General features: G+C 46.0%; 1 protein-coding gene across 8 annotated transcripts in view; it reads right to left on the reverse strand.

Annotated features, from left to right (window-relative positions):
* Positions 1-25123, reverse strand: part of nav2a (neuron navigator 2a) — a 592633-nt gene that overhangs the window by 253658 nt on the left and 313852 nt on the right. For 7 of the 8 annotated variants that reach the window (XM_078415513.1, XM_078415514.1, XM_078415510.1 and 4 more), the window contains 2 exons: positions 14290-14407; positions 10385-10437 (listed from right to left, as the gene is read on the reverse strand). In XM_078415513.1, the coding sequence (XP_078271639.1) occupies positions 10385-10437; positions 14290-14407 (171 nt within the window). The remainder of the gene's footprint in view (positions 1-10384; positions 10438-14289; positions 14408-25123) is intronic. The other variant, XM_078415515.1, reaches the window with a different exon arrangement.

The raw sequence follows: 25123 nt of genomic DNA on the forward strand, positions 1-25123 counted from the left end.
GTATTAAGAAATTATATAAACGTTTTTGTTCCACAGCAGTTAATTAGTTTAGTTTGGTTTATTTTTGTTTATTATTGTCACATGTACCCAGGTACATTTAAAAGCTGTTTTGTTGCATGCTATCCTGTCAGCGAAGACTATACATGACCACAGTCAAGACATCCACAGTGTACAGATACAGGATAAAGGGAATCATGTTTAGTGCAAGATAAAGTCCAGTAAAGTCCGTTTAAAGATAGTCCAGTGAGGTCGATCGGGACCACTGTCCACTTGGTGACAGGATCTTCAGTTGCCTGATAACAGCTGGGAAGAAACAGCTGGGAAGTAGCTAGGTATTATTCACCATTATATCACCATTTTGCCTAATCACACTTGGGTTTACGATATTTACAAAGCAACAGTTTTTCCTTCTTACGAAGACAGGCACAAAATGCTGGAGTAACTCAGCGGGTCAGCCAGCATGTTTGGAGAGAAGGAATGGGTGACTTTTCGGTTCGAGACCCTTCTTCAGAGTGAAGAAGGGTCTCGACCTGAAACGTCACCCATTCCTTCTCTCCAGAGATGCTGCCTGTCCCGCTGAGTTACTCCGCCGTTTTGTGTCTATCGCCGGTGTAAACCAGCATCTGCATTGCCTTCCCACGCTGTTTCCTTATTACCCCTCTGCCTTTAATCCAGTTCTAGTGAAATGCATTGCAAGGACCCACACATTACCCGAGGCTTGAGCTATAGGTGACTGCACAGAATTAACCCACAGACCACATTTTACGTGCAGTTTGCCAGCTCAGTTGTTGCAGCAATCTATTGCAGGGCATTCGACATGGACGTTTGCTCTTGTGGAATGCAAAGTGTGAAATTAATACAATTTTTCATTCCACGCCAGGCAGCTGGAACTTGTAACCACTGCATTAAGCAGCCACAGTTCATGGATAGCAGTTTGTGGATAAACCAATGAAGAAACTCACCCTCTGTCGGCATCAGAGTGTCAAGACTCTACGGCATAAATCCAAGCTTGATGCCAATGCTCAGGTTACTCTGTCCATTTGTGCACTAGTCTCCTGGCAACAGCGAGTGCCATAGTAATGATGTAATCCTGGCTTGACTCTGTACACCTGTGTACACCTGTGTGCCAGGTAGCAACTGCAAGGTAACCAGGATGCTTCTACCAGCACTTAGGCTGAAGTAGCCTAAGGTATGTTTAGTGCATGGTTAACGCTTTACAATCTTCAATGTTTCGTTTTAGTTTAATTTAGAGATACTGCGCGGAAAAAGCCCCTTCGGACCCCGGAGTCCACACCCACCAACCATCTCCACACACTAGCACTATCCTACACACACTGAGAACAATTTACAACTTGCCGAAGCCAATTAACCTACTAACCTGCGCATCTTTGGAGTGTGTGAGGAAACCGGAGCACCCAGGGATAAACCAAGTAGTCGCGGGGAGAACATACAACCTCTGTACAGACAGCGCCCGTGGTCAGGATCGAACCGGGGTCTCTGGCGCTGAGAGGCAGCAACTCTGCCGCTGCGCCACCGTGGTCAATGGTGCTGTGTTTGTCACAAGTGCAACTGCACTGTGAAATTCATTTTACATATCTGCACATTACACGTACGATCTGACCCGAAACGACACCTATTCTTTTTGTCCAGCGATGCTGCCTGACCTGCTGAGTTACACCAGCACTTTGTGTCAATGCTGCCTGATCTGCTGTGTCTATGTTTGGGCTGCGGGACTATTTGTCTCACTGCAGCTTGTGCCATGCCCACAGACTGTCACGTCGAATCCACAATTTCACTGTGCAGTTGCACTGGTAACAAATACAGCTCCGTTGACCCGGAGACGGCACGGTGGCGCAGCGGTAGAGTTGCTTCCTTACAGCGCCAGAGAAGGGTTCGATCCTAACTAGGGGCGCTGTCTGTACGGAGTTTGCACGTTCTCCCTTCATGACCGCGTGGGTTTTCCCCGGGTGCTCCGGTTTCCTCCCACACTCCAAAGACGTACAAGTTTGTAGGTTAATTGGCTTCGGTAAGTTGTAAATTGTCCCTAGTGTGTGTAGGATAGTGTTAATGTGCGGGGATCGCTGGTCGGTGGGCCGAAGGGCCTGTTTCCACGCTGTATCTCTAAACTAAATTAAATCTAAACATTGAATATTTTAGAGCATTAATGAACATGAATGAACTAAATAAACATTGTGACCTCTTAAAAAATGATCACTGATTGCTAAGTGTTTCAAGACACTAAAGAACATTTTGTTTCCAAATTAGATACTGACCATTAAAGTCTTTAACTCACTTGGTAGAAAGGTTGATGCACAGACGGGTGTAGAAATCATTGTCAATCTGACTTCCTGTTTTGTTTGAGCAAAAATAACCGATTGATTGAATACCAATGCAGTTGAAGATGGAGTTTACTATCTCAGCTGTTCTCTAACACATGAAGCAACAATAAAAGTTTGAGAAGTTCACCTGTTCCTCAATGTCTCAGAATCCTTTCAATGTGAAGATGAAGTAAATAAAATCCTTCCCCCCTTGCTTTAAGCAAACAAATAGCCCACTGGAGGAGGTCATGGGGTCGGGCAGCATCAGTGTGGGGTGAGGGGAGGGGGGACGAAGAAATAGTTGACGTCTTGGGTCAAAAACACTGTCATCTTGACCTGCTGAGTTCCTTCAGCAGAACATAGAAACAAAGGAACTGCAGATGCCGCCGGTTAATACACAAAAGGACACAGAGTCTGAAGAAGGGTCTCAACCCAAAACATTACCTTTCCATGTTCTCCAAAGGTGCTGCCTGACCCGCTGTGTTACTCCAGCACTTTGTGTGCCCTTAAGTGCTGGGGTAATTCAACGGGTCAGGCAGCATCTCTGGAGAACATGGTTAGGTCATGTTTTGGGTCTTTAGACTAGAGATACAGCATGGAAACAGGCCCTTCTATCCAATGAGTCTACGCCGACCAGCGATCCCCGCACACTAACGCTATCCGACACAAACTAGGGACAATTTACAATTTTACCAAGCCAATTAACCTACAAACCTGTACGTTTTTGGAATGCGGGGGGAAACCAAAGCACCCAGAGAAAACCCACGCAGGTCACGGGGAGAACGTACAAACTGCGTACAGACAGCACCCGTAGTCGGGATTGAACCCGGGTCTCCGGCGCTGTAAAGCAGCAACTCTACCGCTACGCCACCGTGCCATTCACGGTAATCTTTGAACGTGCAAGCCACGATGAAAACAAAGCACGGTATAAATAAGAAAACAGACAAGTCTCTCTGATGATCGCAAAATTTAACCAATATGCTATGGGCATGAAACGAAAACAAAAGTTTCAAAATTAAAATGGACATGCAGGGATTGGAGGGATATGAATCATGTGCAGGCAGATGAGATTAGTTTATCTTGGTATCATGTTCGGCACAGATGTTGTGGGCCGAAGGGCCTGTACTGTTCAGTACTATTTTATGTTTCATGTTCGAAAATCTAGACGAGATATTCTATGGCAACCTTTGGTCACAGATTTTGTTAACTGGATTTTCATCAAAATTTAAACACTCTCCTGAGCCAGAAAATGTTGGTATCGTGTTCGGCAGACACTGGGCCGAAGGGCCTGCTCCTCTGTTGTACTGTTCTGAGGGCATTTATCTTTACAATCTATCATTCCCTGAGTAAAACCTCTTGATAAATCAGGGTGTCAGGAGTTATGGGGAGAAGGCAGGAGAATGGGGTTAGGAGGGAGAGATGGATCAGCCATGATTGAAATGGCAGGGCAGACTTGATGGGCCGAATGGCCTTATTCTGCTCCTAGAACTTATGAACTTACGAACAAAAGGCTCATAAAGAAGTTTCACTGCACATCCAGCTTTGAAACGGCACCGTTAATTTGCGATAGAACAGATTTTTCCCAGCTGTTATCAGGCAACTGAACCATCCTCCCAACAACTAGGCAGCAGTCCTGAGCTACTATCTACCTCATTGGAAACCCTCAGACTATTTTAATGTGACTTTACTGGACTTTGTCTGACTTACACCACTGTGGATGGGCCCGATTGTAATGGTGTACGGTCTCTCCGCTGACTAGTTAGCATGCAACAAGAAGCTTTTCACTGTATCTCGGTACACGTGACAATAAACTCAACTAAACTGAACTTGAGTCCATTGCACCATTCCGGAGCATTCACTTGCTGCGTTCCTGTTCACCATTCAATAGACAATAGGTGCAGGAGGAGGCCATTCGGCCCTTCGAGCCAGCACCGCCATTCAATGTGATCATGGCTGATCATTCTCAATTCACATCAAACATTAGCGGTACTGTTCTTCAAAATCCCACAAATGTTAAAATACTAAAAATGACTCAGAAGCAGATTGTGCCCTGGTCTACTTTGATAAATCACTCATTTACGATTGTCAGCTGACACAAAGGCATCATTTGTGTTGTCATCAAACAACGAGAGACATGTGAGCCCTTTATAAACAAGTGACTCCAAAGTGATTGGGTTAGTGGTGACTGAGTCATGTAACTGGATCCAGCTACTCGTTATTCTCCTATTAATAGCCTTCAAATTCAAACTGAAACTCAAAAATGACAGACAAACAACTTGTGCAAGCAATTTTTCCACTCATTTTATTCTCCTCCAACCATCTTTATGGTTTCTGGCAGACTGTCATGTCACGGTTTAGTTTGGGAGCAACTCTGCACAAGACCGCTTGAAAATGAAGAGAGTTGTGGATGTAGCCCAATCCATCACACAGACCAAACTGCCCACCAACTGAATCCATCACGCTGCCTCGGAAAAGCACCCAACACAATCAAAGTCTTGTCCCACCCTTTTTAGTTTAGTTTAGAGATACAGCGAGGAAACAGGATCTTCATCCACTGAGTCCGCGCCGACCAGCGATTCCCCCACATTAACACTATCCTACAATTTTACCAAAGCCAATTAACCGTCAAACCTGTAATTCGTTGGAGTGTGGGAGGAAACCGGAGCACCCAGAAAGAACCCACGCAGGTCACGGGGAGAACGTACAAACTCCGTATAGTCAGGATCGAACCTGGGTCTCTGGCGCTGTGAGGCAGCAACTCTACCGCTGCGCCACCGTGCCGCCCTTTAATCGCTGAGTGTTAATTTCTGCTTAATCTTCCATTGCGTTCTTGCATCTCTCCTCACTGTTACGTCCAATGTAGAGGTCAGAAGTCCCAAAAAATGCAGATATTTTACCTCAGATGGTCACCACCAAATTTCAGACCAAGTCATAGTCTGGGTGTCACACAGGATGTGGAACAACTCAACATTGAGGAACACCTAAAATAGACGCAAAATGCTGCAGTAACTTCAGCGGGTCAGGCAGCATCTCTGGAGAGATGGAACGGGTGACGTTTCCGCTGGAGACCCTTCTTCAGACTGAGAGAGGAAATGAGGAACACCTACCATGCCTTTTTATGGTCGATCTGCACACATTAATTGCTAAATTGACAGTGTCAAGTGCAAGTGGGAAAAAAAAATCCTACCAGTCTTTCTGGTATTTTTAAACCTTGCCCATCGCTGACTGCAACCTCATTAACATTGCCATTGTGTCAAAATTGCTTTCTAAAGCACTACCTCAACTGGCAGACAATGGCCACGGAGTGTAATTAATGCAGGAGCATTGAGCTAATGCTTGCTGAAAGGGTGTTGTGAATAACAGTGATTAGTCAAATATACAGACATTGTGCCCAGGCAGGATGTGTCAGCTAAACAGTGCGCATGGAAGTTGAGAATGTCCTGCTAGTATTTGATCGCAATTACGTAAAATGTTTTTTCCCGACTGACTGCCGATACAACAGCTGTTCAACAAGAACACTGTAGGAAGGAAAAACTTTCACGCAAGCTTATTTCTTGTCAAGTACTTCAACATGCCTGGAGCAATCACAGGGATGTTGAGCTTCCAAAGCATCCAAGTGAATAAGAAAAACATACTTTTTCGATGCAATGCAGCCAAGTGACTTCAAAATGCTCTGGAGTCCATTCCAGTTAAAAAGCTTGACTGTTCAAATAAGCACAGGTATTAAATTTCACAAAATCTAATTATAGACAGTTGTTCAAAAATACTCTATCTGCAATTGCCACCCACGTTAAATTCGAAGCAACCAAATGCCATTTGTGCCTTTTAAGGAAATCATCCCAAACTGTAAAAGGTACAGGTCATTTATAAACCAAACTGGCACCAAACATCATATGTGCGTGGCTAAAGAAGTATAGAGGGAGGTTCTGAGCTGCAAACACAATCTATTGTCCTTTTGGCCTTTTGTCACCAGTGACTATCTCTGTTAAGTCAGCACATGTTGGTATTGGCCGGGGTTGACTTTGGAGATTACTGAGCGCAGTTTTCAAAAAGGAAGAAAACATTCAAAAAAGAGGGGAGAGAGATAGAGAGATAGAGTGAGAGAAAGATAGAGTGAGAGAAAGAGAGAGAAAGAGGAGAGAGGGGGAGAGAGAGGGGGGGAGAGAGAGAGAGGGAGAGAGAGAGAGGGAGAGAGAGAGAGGGAGAGAGAGAGGGGGAGAGAGAGAGGGGGAGAGAGAGGGAGAGAGAGGGAGAGAAAGATGGGAGAGAGAGAGCGAGACAGAGATCGAGAGACAGAGGGAGACAGAGAGACAGAGCGAGACAGAGAGAGAAAGACAGAGAGTGTGAAAGAACAGAGTGAGAGCAATATTCAGGAGGAAGCTAAGGGGCAAACTGTTCACTGAGGGTGATGGGTGTATGGAACGAGCTGCCAGATGAGGTGGGTACCCAATGAATTGGATTCCACATCCGTCTATATCAATGAATTCCACAGATTCACAATCTTCTGGCTAATGAAATTACTCTTCATCTCCTTTCTTAAGGTACGTCCTTCAATTCTGAGGGTGCCCCATGTGGTCCTAGGCTCTCCCACTACTGGAAACAGCCTCTCAACATCCACTCTATCCAGGTGTTCATTATTCAATGAGATTCCCCCTCATCCTTCTAGACCCCAGTGACGTCCAGAGCCGTCAAACGCTCATCGTGCGTTAACTCAATCATCGGCAGGATCGTTCTCGTACACCTCCTCTGGACTCTCTCCACACCAGCGCATCCTTCCTCAGATGTGGGGCCTAAAACTGCTCAAAATACTCCAAATGCAGTCTGACTAGTGCCTTGGAAAAGCCTCAGCATCACATGCCTTCTAAAACAGGCCTTTTCAGTCTATTCTGTGGGAGAAAAACAGTGCATCCAGGGGGAATACACACAGTCACAGTGAGAACATGCAAACTCCGCACAGATCAGGACTGAACCTGAATTGCTTAGTTACGAGGGAGTTTCTTCCCAGTTGTTATCATGCAGCTGAACCATTCTATCAAGAACTAGAGAGCGGCCCCGACCTACCATCTGCCTCATTGGAGACCCTCGTACTATCTTTCTCAGTCTTTATTGAACTTTATTTTGCACTAAACATTATTCTCTTTATCATGTGTCTGTACACTGTGGACGGCTCGATTGTAATCATGTATCGTCTTTCCTGGACGATGACACGTTGGCCTGGCTCGCCGCAACGGAGCTGCAGGTCTAAAAGACATACGACAGAAGAAGAAGTCTTTCCACTGCCTGGTTGGCACACAATAAAAGCTTTTCACTGTACGTCGGTGCACGTGAAAATGAACTGAACTGAACTAAATAACCAAAATAACAGCTGGAGACCCTGGGGCAGCCTGGGGCTCGCCTGGATCAGTCGCCCCTCCTGTAGACTGAGTGCATGTCGGGAGCCCCGACCGCCCCGACGTGGCAACTCCAACAGCCTGACTGCGGGAGAAGACGGCAGGGAAGAGGCCTTCCATCACAGTGACGAGGTGACTGGAGGAGACTCACTGTGATGGATGTTTCTTTTGTTTGGTGTTGGTTTATGATTGTATGTGTTATTGCATTTTTATTGCTTATTCGTATTGGTCTTATTGTTGAACTGCGGGAAATTTTTCATTTCACTACACATTTATGTGTATGTGACAAATAAATTGACTATTGACTATTGACTATTGACTTAAGGTTGCCAACTGTCCCGTATTAGCCGGGACATCCCGTAGTTTGGGCTAATTGGGTTTGCCCCGCACGGGACCGCCCTTGTCCCGGATTAGGCCCGGGTGGCGCTGTGGGCCCAGACGCTGTAGGCCCCGACGTTGTAGGTCTTGACACTGTAGGCCCCGACACTATAGGCCCCGACGCTGTAGGCCTGGACGTTGTAGGCCCCGACGCTGTAGGCCCCGATGCTGTAGGCCCCGACAGTTTAGGTCCCGACACTCTAGGTTTCTGACATTTTAGCTCCGGACTGTCTAGGTCCGGAGGCCTGGGCGCCACCTAACGGAGGTTGCGTAGCAACCCGCCTCCCGGACCGGTGGCGGCCGCCATTGGTGGAGCGGGACCACCTGGCCATTGGCTGGGTGAGGTCACGTGGGGCGCGGGGCGGTGACGTCACCTTGTCCCGTATTTGGGAGTGAGGTAGTTTGCGCCCCTAACCGGACTGGACTTTGGTGCCAAAACCTGGCAACTCTTGCACGCGGTCTCAGTGGACTATTTCTATGCATTATGTGCTGACCCGGAATTGTACTTAAGTACGGCAATACTTTTTTTTTCAGTTCAGTTCAGTTTTAGTTTATTGTCACGTGTACCGAGGTACAGTGAAAAGGTTTTGAAGCGTGCTAACCAGTCAGCGGAAAGACAATACATGATTACAATCGAGCCGTTCACAGAGTGCAGATACATGATAAGGCAATAACATTTAGTGCAAGATAAAGCCAGTAAAGTCCGATCAAAGATAGTCCAAGGGTCACCAATGAGCTAGATAGTAGTTCAGGACTATACAAAAAAAGGAATTTCACTGTGCGTCTATACTTGTGAGAATGAAGAACTATTGACCATTGAACAAGAACTTTAGTTTAGTTTAGTTTAGAGATACAGCGCGGAAACAGGCCCTATGGCCCACTGAGTCTGTGCCGACCAGCAATCCCTGCACATTAACACTAACCAACACACACGAGGGACAATTTACAATTATACTGAGCCAATTAACCTACAAACCTGTACATCTTTGGAGTGTGGGAGGAAACCGAAGATCTCTGAGAAAGCCTACGTGGTCACGGGGAGAACATACAAACTCCGTACAGACAAGCACCCGTGGTCGGGATCGAACCGACCAAGGTCTCCAGCGCTGTAAGAGCTGTAAGGCAGTAACTCTACCGCTGCGCCACCGTGCCGCCCGTGCCTCACCAATGCCACCCGTAACTTAGCAGTTTGGCTTCCATGCTTTCAAAGAATTTCCACATTGGAACTTGCAAGATGTTAGGCCTCATTATTCATTTACACATCCACCATCTGTGCAGATACACTTGTGATTCCATCACATTTCCTTATTTTTGAGTCAGCTCAACAGTCACCTGGTCTATCATCACTGAACCTCAGAGAGTGCCCTAACTTTGAGATGAAGACAAGGCACAAAAATCTGGAGTAACTCAGCGGGTCAGGCGGCATCTCTGGAGAAAAGGAATGGGTGACGTTTCAGGTCGAGGCCCTTCTTCAGATTGAGAGTCAGGGGAAAGGGAAACGAGAGATATAGACGGTGATATGGAGAGATAAGGAACAAATTAATCAACGTTGAGTTGGTTTGCCATTCCTGCTTCCAGAGTTTACTATTTTAAACGGAGGATTAGGAGGAAATTCTTTCCTCGATCAAAGACTAGCTTCAAGATTACATCACTATTTTCGTTTTGTCAGCCACCGGCTATCGCAATGCGAAGCAGGATCAGAAATACAGATCATTCCAAAACAGGCGTACGGGAACAATTAATCAAAATATGATGTGCGCACATTAACACAAGACAGGGCATTTTGGTAACTTTTTCTGAAATTTTCACAAACAAAAATTTTGCGTCTGTGAAATAAATGTGAGAGGCTCAGTGTTGGATTCTTTGCTGAACAATAGTCCCAGGGATCACAAAATGCTGGAGTAACTCAGCAGGTCAGGCAGCATCTAGGAGAGAGGGAATGGGTGACATTTCAGGTCGAGATCCTTCCTCAGTCTGAGGAGGGGTCTTGACCTGAAACGTCACCCATTCCCTCTCTCCTAGATGCTGCCTGACCTGCTGAGTTGCTCCAGCATTTTGTGATACCTTCACTTTGTACCAGCATCTGCAGTTATTTCCCTACACAATAGTCCCAGGGTAATCCAAACACATGATAAACCAAATTGTTTAATTTGGATTAAGCACCTCAACTCACCAACTTTGAATCAAGCTTGGATTTTCAAGAGCCATTCCAGTCCAACAAAAAGTCTGAAAATAAACCCTTCTAAAATAGAGTGCGATGTGTGAAATGTAGGAAGGCAAGGCAAAGGGGTTACTTACCATCTGTGCTCGATTCTTTGGACAGCCATTGATATCTTCAATCTTTTCGTTTGCTGAAATATAAAGAAGATAACGCTTGTAGTGAATTGAGTGCATATAACTTGGTCTTCAGAATGGCTTTGTAAAGTCCGCTGGTGGGGGGGGGGGGTCAAACATTTGACAAGTGATAGTAGCCAAGCATTCAAAACCCGTCAGGAACATGTTCGACTTTTCTGCTGGGGAGTTGCTACCCACCCCAGAGCAGCTGAGAGGCAAGGTCATCCTCCAAAAGCAGACAACTGTGTGACAGGCTTCTTTAACCCTTTCTGTGCCCCCTTCTCTCCCTTCCATTGATTCCACCTACACTGGGGTGGCGCAACAGTAGAGTTGCAGCCTTACAGCGCCAGAGACCCGGGTTCGATCCCGACCGCAGGTGCTGTCTGTGTGGAGTTCGTACGTTCTCCCCGTGACCTCTGTGGGTTTTCTCCAGGTGCTCCGGTTTCCTGCCGTACTCCAAAGACATACAGGTTTGTAGGTTAATTGGCTGTGGTGGAACTGTAAATTGTGCTGGTGTGCGGGGATCGCAGGTTAGACAATAGACAATAGGTGCATTCAGCCATTCGACCCACACCGCCATTCAATGTGATCATGGCTCATCATTCTCAATCAGTACCCCGTTCCTGCCTTCTCCCCATACCCCCTGACTCCGCTATCCTTAAGAGCTCTATCTAGCTCTCTCTTGAATGCATTCAGAGAACTGGCCTCCACTGCCTTCTGAGGCAGAGAATTCCACAGATTTACAACTCTCTGACTGAAAACGTTTTTCCTCATCTCAGTTCTAAATGGCCTACCCCTTATTCTTAAACTGTGGGTTCAGACTCTTTAACTGAAGGACCTATTTCTGTTTTGTTTCTCTACACTAAACTAATCTAAACCGCGGCAAGGCCACAGCAGAATTTAGGACCAGTCTCAACCCGGACATTCCGTCTTCCCCCCCTCTCCTTTAGCCAAGAGTACTTTACAGGTACCATTGCAACGTTTAAGAAACAGTTGGACAGCCACGGATAGAATAGGTTTAGAGGGATATGAGCCAAACGCAGGTGGGTGGGTCTAGTGTAGATGGGACACCTTCTTCAGATTGATAGTGCGTGTGTGGGAGGGGGAGGTGGGGGGGGGGGGGGGGAGTGCAGAGCCAGAGAACAGCAGGGATCACAGAAGTGGAGCAGTGAGAGGAGATGTCACAGAACTCCTGTCGGGGAGCGGAGAAAAATTGAATAAAAATAGGTATAGTTTGAGGACATTTCGCAGTTGAGCAGTCAAAACGTAGAAACAAAGAACTGCAGATGCTGGTTTATACACAAAAGGACACAAAGTGCTGGAGTAACTCATATTTACATTCCTGTGAGGGAGTACTGCAGTGTCAAAAGCCTGTTTCCATTCTGTATGACTCTATGACTCTAAGTGAGCTCTAATGTTGTCGTGAAGCAGGGTGGACTGCAGCATCAAAGAAGAGCTTGTATACACTGGAATTTAGAAGGATGAGAGGGGATCTTATCGAAACATAAGGAAGGAAACATGTTCCCAATGTTGGGGGAGTCCAGAACCAGGGGCCACAGTTTAAGAATAAGGGGTAGGCCATTTAGAACGGAGATGAGGAAAAACTTTTTCAGAGAGTTGTAAATCTGTGGAATTCTCTGCCTCAGAAGGCAGTGGAGGCCAATTCTCTGAATGCATTCAAGAGAGAGCTAGATAGAGCTCTTAAGGATAGCGGAGTCAGGGGGTATGGGGAGAAGGCAGGAACGGGGTACTGATTGAGAATGATCAGCCATGATCACATTGAATGGTGGTGCTGGCTCAAAGGGCCGAATGGCCTCCTCCTGCACCTATTGTCTATTGTCTAAGAGTTTGTACATTCTCCCTGTGACCACGTGGGTCTTCTCCGGGTGCTCCGGTTTCCTCCCATTCTCCAAAGACGTGCAGGTTTGTTGGTTAATTGGTTTTGGGAAAGATTGTAAATTGTCCCTAGTGTGTGTGTAGCATAGTGTTAGTGTGCAGGGATGGCTGGTCGATGTGGACTCAGTCGGTGGGCCGATGGGCCTGTTTCCGCGCGCTGTATCTCTAAACTAAACTAAACTGTGAAAGTCAGAGGGCTGGAAACTTAGTGGGAAATAAAAACATGCACTGAAATGACATGTGTGGGAGAGCTGTGGCAGTTTGATCCAGAAATACTGAGACAGATTCCCATTTACACGCTTGGTATATTTGTGGGAACAAACAGCACCATTCTCCATCGTTTGTACGATTGCACACGTTCAGCTGGAACCTAGATTGTGATATTTTCAACGTGATGAAAAGCCCTGTATTTAGCACTGATGCCAAACCAGATCCCCTTGAAAAAATAAATCAGAGAATTGGCTAGAATCCAGTGCATTTGGATGGTTTACACGTTGAAACACGAGAGCTGAACTGGGTCTTGATGATTTCTGAGGACCACACTCAGTTCCCTGCATCTTTGGGCCACGAACATCAGAAAGAGCATCTAGACTGTTAAAGTCACACTCCCTCGCCTGCCACTTGGTACCATCCAACATTGGCAAAGCAGAAGGTTGCAGGAGAGAGGGAGAGGCTTCCCACACTCACTCAAAGCTACATGCAAGTGGACATCAATGGAATACATGCCAGGACCGAGACTGTGTGCCCCGTGGGTGATGGAGATCATGTCTCTTTATTTTGCTTTAGACTAAATCGGAGACGCAGCGTGGAAACAGGCCCTTTGGCCCATCGAGTCAACACGCCCGAGCGATCACCCGGTACAGTAGGGACAATGGACAATTTTACCGTAGCAAATTGACCTACAAACCTGCAAGTCTATAGAGTGTGGGAACAAACCGGAGCATCCGGAGAAAACCCACGCGGTCACAGAGAGAAGGTACAAAACCCGCATATGTAGTCAGGATTGACCTAGTCAGGGGAACAGTCAGGAAAATGGGGTTGAGAGGGAAAGATAGATCAGCCATGATTGAATGGCTGAGTAGACCCGATAGGGGCCGAATGGCCTCATTCTGATCCTACGAATTATGAGGTCCAAAGTTTCTTACGCATTGCAGGCATTGCAAGATCCTTATCATGTCAGACTAGATTATTTACTCTACAATTCAGTCCTGCAGGACGTGAAACAAGTTCAGTTTAGTTTATTGTCATGCGTACCAAGGTAGAGTGAAAAGCTTTTGTTGCGCGCTAACCAGTCAGCAGAAAGACAATACTAGATTACAATCGAGCCATCTCTACAGTGCACAGATACATGATAAAGGAATAGCATTTAGTGCAAGGTAAAGCCAGTGAAGTCCGATCAAAGATAGTCCAAGGGTAACCAATGAGGCAGATAGCAGGCCAGGAGATAAACACAAAAAAGCTGGAGTAACTCAGCGGGACAGGCAGCATCTCTGGAGAGAAGGAATGGGTGATGTTTCGGGTCGAGAGCCTTCTTCAGACTAGCTCGTAGCGGTAGAGTTGCTGCCTTACAGCGAATGCAGCGCCGGACACTCAGGTTCGATCCTGACTACGGGCGCCGTCTGTACGGAGTTTGTACGTTCTCCCCGTGACCTGCGTGGGTTTTCTCCGAGATCTTCGGTTTCCTCCCACACTCCAAAGATGTACAGGTTTGTAAGTTAATTGGCTGGGCAAATGTTTTTTTTTTAAATTGTCCCTAGTGGGTGTAGGATAGTGTTAATGTGCGGGGATCGCTGGGCGGCGCGGACCCGGTGGGCCGAAGGGCCTGTTTCTGCGCTGTATCTCTAAATCTAAATCTAAATCTAAGCTCAGGACTGCTCTCTGGTTGGGGTGTCACAGCGTAACTTGGCTAAACTGCCAAGCAATCATCTGTATTTTCGGAAGGCCGTGGCAATGGTGAGGAAGTCAGCACCTACCCACAACCTGGATAATGTCAGCCAGCAGCACCCCGTCCGTCACGTCCTGCTGAAGATCTCTGATGAGCCGCTTGTGGCCAGACTTCGCCAGGTAATGGTTGGCCCAGTCCGTGTAAATCTGTAACCAAACAAGGTGAGGCATTTCACTCCATCAGTTCAGTAATTCAACATGTTGTGCGTTCAACAGCAAGTCAAATTGATACATCAATAATGAATTCATTCTCAATTAATTATCAACGGAGTTTGTACTATGGGTGCTGTCTGTACGGAGTTTGTACGTTCTCCCTGTGACTGTGTGGGTTTTCCCCGGGCGCTCCGGTTTCCTCCCACATTCCAAAGATGTACAGTTTTGTAAGTGGACACACAAAAAGTGCTGGAGCAATAATAAACTTCATCGTACACCTAACTCTAAGCAGTCCTTCCTTAAGCTGGGGTCCGATTCACCTTCTACCTCAGTGCGGACATTGGACTTTGTCCATGGAACTGATGTGCAACAATGCTGAGAACTACCTTGGTCATAAGTTCCTCAGGTCATAAGTGATAGGAGCAGAATGAGGCCATTCAGCCCATGAATTCTACTCCGCCATTGAATTATGGCTGATCGACCTCTCCCTCCTAACCCCATTCTCTTGTGCACTCTGTATCTTCCCCTTTGCTCCACCTATTGGACTTGAGTTTGACTCGACAGCATTGATGTAATGTGTTATCTGATCAGACTGGATAGCATACAAAACAAAGCTTTTCACTGTACCTCGGTACATTTGACAATAATAAAACTGAACCCAAACTTAAAGCAAGTAAATGAACACTTAATAAGTAATGAATAGCATTCAATTAAAAGCTTGAATTCCAAGTGGAATATTCAGTGCTCTTGTCCAAGCAATCCGTTCATATTCTAATCACTGTGGTGCATTATCATCGAGGACTGTGAGTGCATTCAGTCTTCAGAGAACAGTGCTGAGAGAGAACCAAAGGAACCCTTTAAATTGATGCTTGTTTGGGACAGGGAAATACGAAGTGGAAACAAGGGTCGTGCACAACTCCTTGACCTCGAATCTAACTCTGTTTGAATAAAATTACATACATTTGTATATCTCTGGCAGTTATCGCAACAACTCAGTAAGAGTTAGGGTGGCACAACAGTAGAGTTGATGCCTTACAGCGCCAGAGACCCGGGTTCGATCTTCACAACGGGTGCTGTCTGTGCAGAGTTTGTACGTTCTCCCCGTGACCTACACGGGTTTTCTCCGGGTGCTCCGTTTCCTCCCACACTCCAAAGACGTACAGGTTTGCAGGTAAATTGGCTTTATTAAAATGGTAAATCGTCCCCAGTGTGTACGATAGAAAACATAGAAAATAGGTGCAGGAGTAGGCCATTCGGCCCTTCGAGCCTGCACCGCCATTCAATATGATCATGGCTGATCATCCAACTCAGTATCCTGTACCTGCCTTCTCTCCATACCCCCTGATCCCTTTAGCCACATCTAACTCCCTCTTAAATATAGCCAATGAACTGGCCTCAACTACCTTCTGTGGCAGAGAATTCCACAGATTCACCACTCTCTGTGTAAAAGAAAAGATAGTGCGAGTGCGCGGGATGGTCGCTGGTCGGCGTGGATTCGGTGGGCCGAAGGTCCTGTTTCCAGGCTGTATCTCTAAAGTCTGAATGTAAAGTACGGTTCAGTCCCAGCCTCACAACGAAGGCTGCTTATCAAACTCTGCCTCCAGGGTATACATAAGACACAAGGCACAGACACACACACTCTTTTGCAAAACCACCCACCCATTTATGTGCAAGAGTGTCTCATTTCCATCGTATGAATTCCTTCCAACAATGACTTCTTTGGCTTGCAGTAATGAGCTTTCTCTCTATTCAAAAGCATTTCACATTTTGGCATCATTAATATTTTTCACTTTATAGTAAGCTGCATGCATTCAAATAACCTGGAGATATTCCAAGATTGTCATTTTACCAATGTTGGTCGGAGAAAATTAATTGCAAACCTGGGTATGTTCTTTATTTTCTGGCATCTTGTACAACATCTATCGTTAGAAATTGATTTTCATGCATGAAACGCCTGGATTGACATAAGTTGACGGGGAGACTTGATAGAGGTATATAAAATTACGAAGAGGCATAGATACGGTAGACAGTCAGAACCTTTTCTCCAGGGTGGAAATGTTCAACACCAGAGGACATCGCTATAAGGTGACAAAGAGATGTTTAACGCACAAAAACTGTGCGGGGCAAGTTTTTTGCTTAGAGGGTGGTGGGGACCTGGAAAGCACTGGCAGGGGTGGTGGTGGAGGCAGATACGATAATGGTGTTTAAGAGGCTTTCAGATAGTGCAGGGATTGGAGGGTTTTGGATCATGTGAAGGCAGATGAAATCATTTCAGCTAGGATGTAGTAAGAAGGAACCGCAGATGCTGGTTTATACCAAAGATAGACACAGAGTGCTGGAGTAACTCAACAGGTCAGGCAGCATCTCTGGAGAAAATGGTTCGGTGACATTTCAGGTCGGGACCCTTTCCTCAGACTCTCTGAAAGGTCACTTCGGAGTCTGAAGAAGGGCCCCTACCTCTCGATTTTCTCCAGAGATGCTGCCTGACCTGCTGAGTTCCTGCGGTATTCTGTGTCTATCTTCGGTTCAGCTAGGCATCATGTTCCGCACAAGCATTGTGTGCTGACGGTCCATTCCTGCGCTATGTTTCATATATAAATCAGCAGTGGATTCCTGGCATTTCTGCACCAAGAACATAGAACAGTCCAGCCCAAGAACAGGTCCTTCGGCCCACAAAATCTGTGCCGAACATGATGCCAAGACCATCTCTTACCTACTTGCACGTAATCCATATCCCCCCCCCCCCCCCCATTCTCTGCATATCTAGCGCCCATTCAAAAGTCACAAGTGCCACTGTAGTATCTGCCTCAACCACCAACACTAGCAGCATGTTCCAGGCACTCAATACCTTCTTCGTTTAAGATAGACACAAAAAGTTGGAGTAACTCAGCGGGACAGGCAGCATCTCCGGAGAGAAGGAATGGGTGACGTTTCGGGTCGAGACCCTTCTCAGCTTGTTGTGTCTATCTTAGGTTCAAACCAGCATCTGCAGTTCCTTCCTACACCTTCTTAGTTTATTTAGTTTAGTTTAGAGATACAGCGCGGCAATAGGCCCTTCGGCCCACCGAGTCCTCACCGACCAGCGATCCCCGCATATTGACATTATCCTACACACTCAAGGGACAATTTACATTTATACCAAGCCAATTAACCTACATCTTTGTTAACCTGGATGTCTTTGGAGTCTGGGAGGAAACCGAAGATGGAGATAACCCAAGGTACACACAGAATGCTGGAGTAACTCAGCGGGTCAGGCAGCATCTCGGGAGAGAAGGAATGGGTGACGTTTCGTGTCGAGACCCTTCTCAGTCTTAAGAAGGGTCTCAACCCGAAACGACACTCATCCCTTCTCTCCCGAGATGCTGCCTGACCCGCTGAGTTACTCCAGCATTTTGGATGTACCTTCGATTTAAACCAGCATCTGCAGTTCCTCCTTACACATGGAGAAAACCCACGCGGTCACAGGGAGAACGAACAAACTCTATGTACAAACTTCTGTTAAACATTTCCCCCCGCACATCTCCTATAAGCTTTGCCCCTCTCTCCTTAAAGCTATGTCCTCTAGTTATTGACGTTCCATGGAGGAAAAATGGTCCTGTCTCCCTATCTATGCTGCTCATGATTTTGTCTACCGGAAGATATTCCCAATTTCTTCATTCTCACTGCATTAGTCGTCCCTCAACCCCAGTGCCAGTTCTATTTCCTCCAATGTTTAAAATTAATCACCTTTTATTTATTCTGGAAATCATTTGTTTCATGGAGGTCCCTTTGCTAATAGAAGGCTGACTACTTCCCAGCATCATAATTATTAGTGGCAGCTTGAGGAACATTCCGACACGCTGTTACAACACATTATTACAGCTGTACAAGTACTAGTGGATGGGACCCAGGCATCCCATCTAAACACCATTTATTTAGAGAATCACATTTTTATCCTAATTCAGCCACAAATTACTGATCACCTCTGAAATCAGTCTCCCGGTCCAACTGTCCGAAATACATTTAAAGGGCTGGCAATGAATGTAAAGATTATTTATCTTCTAACTGAACTATGAACAACTTTAATAAATACAGAGCACTCCTTTTGTCAGTTTAGATTCGGGACAAGTTAATATTATTAACAGCCTCATAAAGAGAATGGCTCACATTTGGCAACAAACTAAATTTTAACTACGTGTGTTTATCCTTTAATGAAGAGTATTTTTAGGTTTCCCAATGACTTACTGGAACATGGAGACTGAGAAGAATCTCAGACTTGGATCCTAATGTAGGGTGAAGGAACTGTTCATTTGAGGATCGACAATCATACTTGTTCTGAGTTTAGTTTAGTTTAAGACGATAAACGCAAAATGCTGGAGTAATTCAGCAGGGCAGTTTAGTTTAGTTTATCTTAGTTTAGTTTAGTTTAGTTTAGTTTAGTGATACAGCACAGATCAGATCCTTCAGCCCACCGAGTCTACGCCAACTAGCGATCAACCCGTACATTAGCACTATCCTACACACAATTTTACAATTTTTACCAAAGCCAATTATCCTTCAAACCTGCACGTCTTTGGAGGGTGGGAGGAAACCGGAGCATCGGGAGAAAACCCATGCGGTCACAAGGAGAGCGCACAAACTCCGTACAGACAGCACCCACAGTCAGGATTTAACCCAGGTCTCTGGCGCTGGAAGGCAGCAACTCTAGCGCTTCACCACTGTGCTACAGAGAACATGGATAGGTGACGTTTTGGGTCAGGGCCCTTCTTCAGACTGAAGGGGAGTCCCAACCTGAAACGTCAGCTTTCCATGTTCTCTTGAGATGCTGCCTGACCTGCTGAGTTACTGTACTCTGCGTCTTTTTCTGTGAAGCAGCATTTGCAGTTCCTTTTTCACACTCCATCCATGCCATTTGATCTTTGGCCTGTTGCATTACCTTTGTTTTTCTTCTCCCCACGGATGCTGCCTGACCTGCTGTTTCTAACTTTTTCTGTTCTCTCTTCAGTTTTCCATCATCTGCCTTTTATTAAAATTTCTATTCATCTCATTAGTTTTTTGTAAAATAGTGCTCATGCAAACTTGACTGCCTCATGTTCTAACTGCGATTCAATTCAATTCAATTCAAGTCTGATGAAAGGTCACAACGTGAGAGATCACCTATCCGTGTTCTCCAGTGATGCTGCCTAACCCGCTGAGTTACTCCAGCATTTTGTGTCTACATCATGTTCCAACTGAGTACTAATGAACACATTTGTCCAGTAATTTTATCGCGCACACACCATTTGCAACGTTAAGAAAATATCTCATTTCAAACCTATATAATAAGCATTTGCTTTTTCAAATCAGGACACAAAGTGCTGGATAACTCAGCGGGCCAGGCAGCATTTCTGGAGAAGGTGGAAAGGTGACTAACAGTTCCCTACATAATATATATAAACCTATGTAGTTCACAAGTTCACAAATCATTTATGAAACACTTGCTACTTCATTCTGCAGCAAAACACATTGATTTAATTTTGGGGGTTTCAAAGTAATGCATTGCCCGGTTGAAACTGATTTCCAAAGTCTTTGCTTAAGACAGACACAAAATGCTGGAGTAAGTGGGGCGGCACGGTGGCGCAGCGGTAGAGTTGCTGCCTCACAGCGCCAGAAACCCAGATTAGATCCTGACTACGGGTGCTGTCTGTATGGAGTTTGCACATTCTTCCCGCGACCTGCGTGGGTTTTCTCCGGGTGCTCCGGTTTCCTCCCACACTCCAAAGACGTACAGATTTTGTAGATTAATAAGCTGTGGTAAACATTGTAAATAGTCCCGAGTGTGTAGGATAGTTCTAGTGTATGGGGTAATCGCTGGTCGGCGTGGGCTCGGTGCGCCGAAGGGCCTGTTTTCACTCTGTATCTCTAAAGTCTAAAGTCTCCAGACAGACTAAGATATGAGAACCCCCACCACTGAATCTAAGTGAAGTGATCTACCCCAGCGTTGAAGTACCCTGTCTTTGATTGCCACACCTGATAATAAACAGACAAACACATCGTTCGTGCCAAAAGGACACTGCAGACTCAGTGGGCTGAAGGGCCTGTTTCTGTGCCGTATCTCTAAACTCTATTATCGCTCGGTTCTAATCACGTATTGTCTTTCCGCCGGCTGGTTAGCACGCAACAAAAAGCTGTTCACTGTACCTCGGCACACGTGACAATAAATTAAACGGAACCGAAACTAAACTAAAAACTCATCTAAGAGGCTGGGTGGGAGGGGGGGAGTGGGGGGTGAGGGGTGGGGTTTAGGGTCTGGAGGTAGGAAAAGTATTTCACTATAATATTTAGAACTTTTGAGGAAAGAGAAGCTAATCCCTCTTGTTGAATTTACTGAGGTACACAGCTGGCTTGAGGCCTTGCGTCAATAGACAATAGACAACAGGTGCAGGAGTGGGCCATTCGGCCCTTCGAGCCAGCACCGCCATTCAATGTGATCATGGCTGATCAACCTCAATCAGTACCCCGTTCCTGCCTTCTCCCCATACCCCCTGACTCAGCTATCCTTAAGAGCTCTATCTAGCTCTCTCTTGAATGCATTCAGAGAATTGGCCTCCACTGCCTTCTGAGGCAGACAATTCCACAGATTCACAACTTTCTGAGTCACAATAAACGTGAGAGACTTCCGTGCTCTACCTGCAGTTGCCGGTCACACAGTCTTTGCAAGATTCCAGAGGCACATGAGGAAAAGTCAAAAGTTACTTACCAGTTCAAAAGATCAATCTGAACTTAAGTGGCAGACCCTGTTTCTGGAAATAAGCTTGAAGTGCCTCATCCCGAAAGTAAGCAAGAGTTTAATTTAAAGCAAATCGGTGTATGGCAAAGCAGACACCATATACTCAGTGGAGACTCTGAAACAATCTGTTACGATCTCCGTATCATAACTTGCTGTGAACAAAGCACTTTCATTTACAATCACTTCGCTGGTATTACTCACACTGGCCAACTAATACCGCAAATCTCATATTACAAAGGCCAGTCTATTCCACCATCCTCAATAAAATACTCAAGTATGGGCTGCAGAATGTGAATGTTTCTTAAAAAACAAATCCAACGCCTCTTCTAATTTTTACACTTGGCTTTTGTTCCCTTTAAGGTTAACCATTTTAGCACACATAGGCCACCGATCCCAACTCGACAAGAAAACAATTAAAGGTTCGTTAAAGACTAATGCACAATGCTTTAGTTTAGACTTTTGTGTCTAAACCAGCGGGCTTGGGTAAAAAGTGTTTCCTTTTCGTTATTTTCCTGCAAAACTTTCAAAAGACAATCCGGCTGCTTGAAGTAAAAATAAACTACCAGGGAAATAACGGGAGGGTTTCAGAATCTGGAAGAGGCGGCCAGATTTGTTTCTTGCCTCAGTCCAAACACCGGCTGATGTTTCAAAGAGTCGGTTTCCTACACTGGCAGGGGAAACAGAATGCCAGCAATCCAATAATCCCTTCGCCTTGGCTTCATCCAACATCTGCTGAAAATCTTTAGTTCCCTTCCCAGAGAAAACAATAAAAAGCACACTTCTGCCAAGGTCACGTTTGGTGTGAACAGGTGGGCATCATCTTCCCGCACTCATAGTCGCTCCACCGCTGACAGCCTGATTCATGTGTGCACCTGGGACAAAGCCCGGCGCTGCAAATTAAAATTTACGCCGCACAAACTCTCAAGCCAACACTTTAGCTGCGGAAAATCAAGCCGTTTGCTCCGCTCTTTTCACACTTGCAATTCCTGATTTATATCCGTGATTAAAAAGGTACAATGGACACAAAAAGTTGGAGGAAACTCAGCGGGTCAGGCGGCACACATCAGGAGAAAAGGAGTCGGCGATGTTTCGGTGTCGGGACCCTTCTTCAGACACAGGGGAAAGGGAAACGAGAGATTTAGACGGTGTTCCAGAGAGATATAGAACGAATGAAAGCAAGATAGGGAAAAAGTCAAGTCAAGTCAATTTTATTTGTGTATCACATTTAAAAACAACCCACGTTGACAAAAGTGCTGTACATCAGTTCAGGTACTAAGAACGAACATACAATGGCACACGAACATAACAGCACATACATAAACAATTCACAGCGCCCCCTCAGAGGGCCTCAAACGCTAGGGAGTTGAAATAGGTTTTGAGCCTGGACTTAAAGGAGTCGATGGAGGGGGCAGTTCTGATGGGGAGAGGGTTGCTGTTCCACAGTCTAGGAGCTGCAACCGCAAAAGCGCGGTCACCCCTGAGTTTAAACCTAGACCGCGGGATAGTCAATAGCCCCAAGTCGGCCGACCTGAGGGACCTGGAGATAGAGTGGTCGGTTAGAAGATTTTTGATGTGGGGGGGGGGGGAGAGCCCGTTTAGGGCTTTGTATGTGAATAGGAGGAGCTTGAAGTTGATTCTGTACTGTACTGGGAGCCAGTGGAGAGAGGCCAGAATCGGGGTGATGTGGTCCCTTTTACGGGTACCCGTCAGGAGTCTCGCTGCGGCGTTTTGGACCAATTGCAGGCGGGACTGGGATGATTGGCTGATCCCAGTGTATAGGGAGTTGCAGTAGTCCAGGCGGGAGGAAATGAATGCGTGGATGATTTTTTCAATGTCGTCAAATTGGAGGAATGGTTTGATTTTAACTATCGTACGAAGCTTATGAAGAAGCTGGCTTTTACCACAGCGTTGACTTGCTTGTCAAACCTTAATGCAGAGTCAAATATCACGCCAAAAGTAACGATGGTCAAGGAAAGGTGGAGCCCACAATGGTCCATTGTTGGCTGTGGGGTAGATGATAACGAGTTATCCAGTCAATCACCCATTCCTTTTCTCCAGAGGTGCTGCCTGACCCGCTGAGTCACGGCAGCTTTTTGTGTCTATCTTTGGTTTAAACCAGCATCAAGCAGTTCTGTTCTACACACCCTGTACACTTTGACAACTTCTTTTAATCGCCTACCATTTTATAATCTTCACCAGAATAGATGCTCTTGTCCCAGGACAGAAGCCCTGGTTCTTTGTCTGTTGCCATCCAGCACATTGTGTCTATCTTCGCTATTTAACGTTGTTATCCCCAATGGATTAGAGCTGGAGATAAAGGGAATTCTGCGACACAACTGGTGATTTATGCTCAGGACTTCACATCACTTTCGAGTTACAGCACAGAAACAGGCCCTTCGACCCATACCGACCAGCAATCACCCCATACACTAACATTATTCTACACACTAGGGCCAATAGACAATAGACAATAGGCAATAGGTGCAGGAGTAGGTCATTCGGCCCTTCGAGCCAGCACCACCATTCAATGTGATCATGGCTGATCATTCTCAACCAGTACCCCGTTCCTGCCTTCTCCCCATACCCCCTGGAAATGGAGTTTGGAAATGGAAATTGGAAATGGAGACGCAAACCAAACGGCATTCCAAGTCATTAACGTGGGATTGGAAGAACCTAAATGTGCTGTGCCATACGTTGGTATTCACAAGGTTTCCAACAACACTCAAAATTTCAGAAAGCAATCCGTTACTTTGCAGCGACAAAACTCGAATATGTAAAGATTCAGTTTATTCATGGTGGCAAAGCTTAGTTTGCTAAAGCGGAGTGAATAGGCCACTGATACAAGGAACCACATTGGTGACCCTCGGACTATCTTTGATCGGGCTTTACCTTGCACTAAACGTCATTTCCTTATCATGTATGTGTACGTGATCAGGGTGGCACCGTACGATGGCAGCCTCGCCAACAGTCTGTCTCGTCCTTTCCTTCACTTGTTGTTTTTAGTTTGTTCTTAGATGTATGTTTTAGTGTATCTTTAGTTTTGTATTATGTGGGGGATGAGGGTGGGATGGGGGAAACCTTTTTTTAATCTCTTTCCTCGACGGAGATACGACTTGTTCCGTATCGTATCTCAGTCTGCACTGCGGCCTAACATGGTGGTGCTGGCGGTCCCTTTGCTGGGGACCGACTTCGGGAGCTCCAACCGCGGGAGCCTGTGGACTTAACATCGTGGAGCTGGCGATCTGGTTCGGGATCGACTTCGGGAGCTCCAACCGCGGGATCTTCGACCGGACCGATAGCAGGAGCTTTAATTGCCCTGACTGTGGGATGGTTCGACTGCTCCGACCGCGGGAGAAAAGGAAGGAAGAAGGTAATACCTTATTATTGCCTTCCATCACAGTGTGCTGTGGTGGATGTTTATGTTAATTTTTATGTAGTTGTGTGTTTTGTTGCTTTTTTGGTATGACTGTATGGCAAATCAAATTTTTCGTATGTTTTTGCATACTTGGCTAATAAATTAATTACAATTACAATTACAATGTGAATGGCTCGATTGATTTAGATTATTTTTTTTAGATTTAGAAATACACCACGGAAACAGGCCCTTCGGCCCACCGAGTCCGCGCCGCCCAGCGATCCCCGCACATTAACACTATCCTACACCCACTAGGGACAATTTTTACATTTTACCCAGCCAATTAACCTACATATCTGTACGTCTTTGGAGTGTGGGAGGAAACCGAAGATCTCGGAGAAAACCCACGCAGGTCACGGGGAGAACGTACAAACTCCGTACAGACGGCGCCCGTCGTCAGGATCCGTGTGAGTCTCCGGCGCTGCATTCACTGTAAGGCAGCAACTCTACCGCTGCGCCACCGTGCCGCCCTTGTAATCGTGTATAGTCGTTCGGCTGACTGGTTAGCAGGCAACAAAGCTTTTCACTGTACCTCGGTACACGTGAC

Source organism: Rhinoraja longicauda, chromosome 18 (assembly GCF_053455715.1).
Source record: "Rhinoraja longicauda isolate Sanriku21f chromosome 18, sRhiLon1.1, whole genome shotgun sequence".
Classification (NCBI taxonomy): Eukaryota; Metazoa; Chordata; class Chondrichthyes; order Rajiformes; family Arhynchobatidae; genus Rhinoraja; species Rhinoraja longicauda.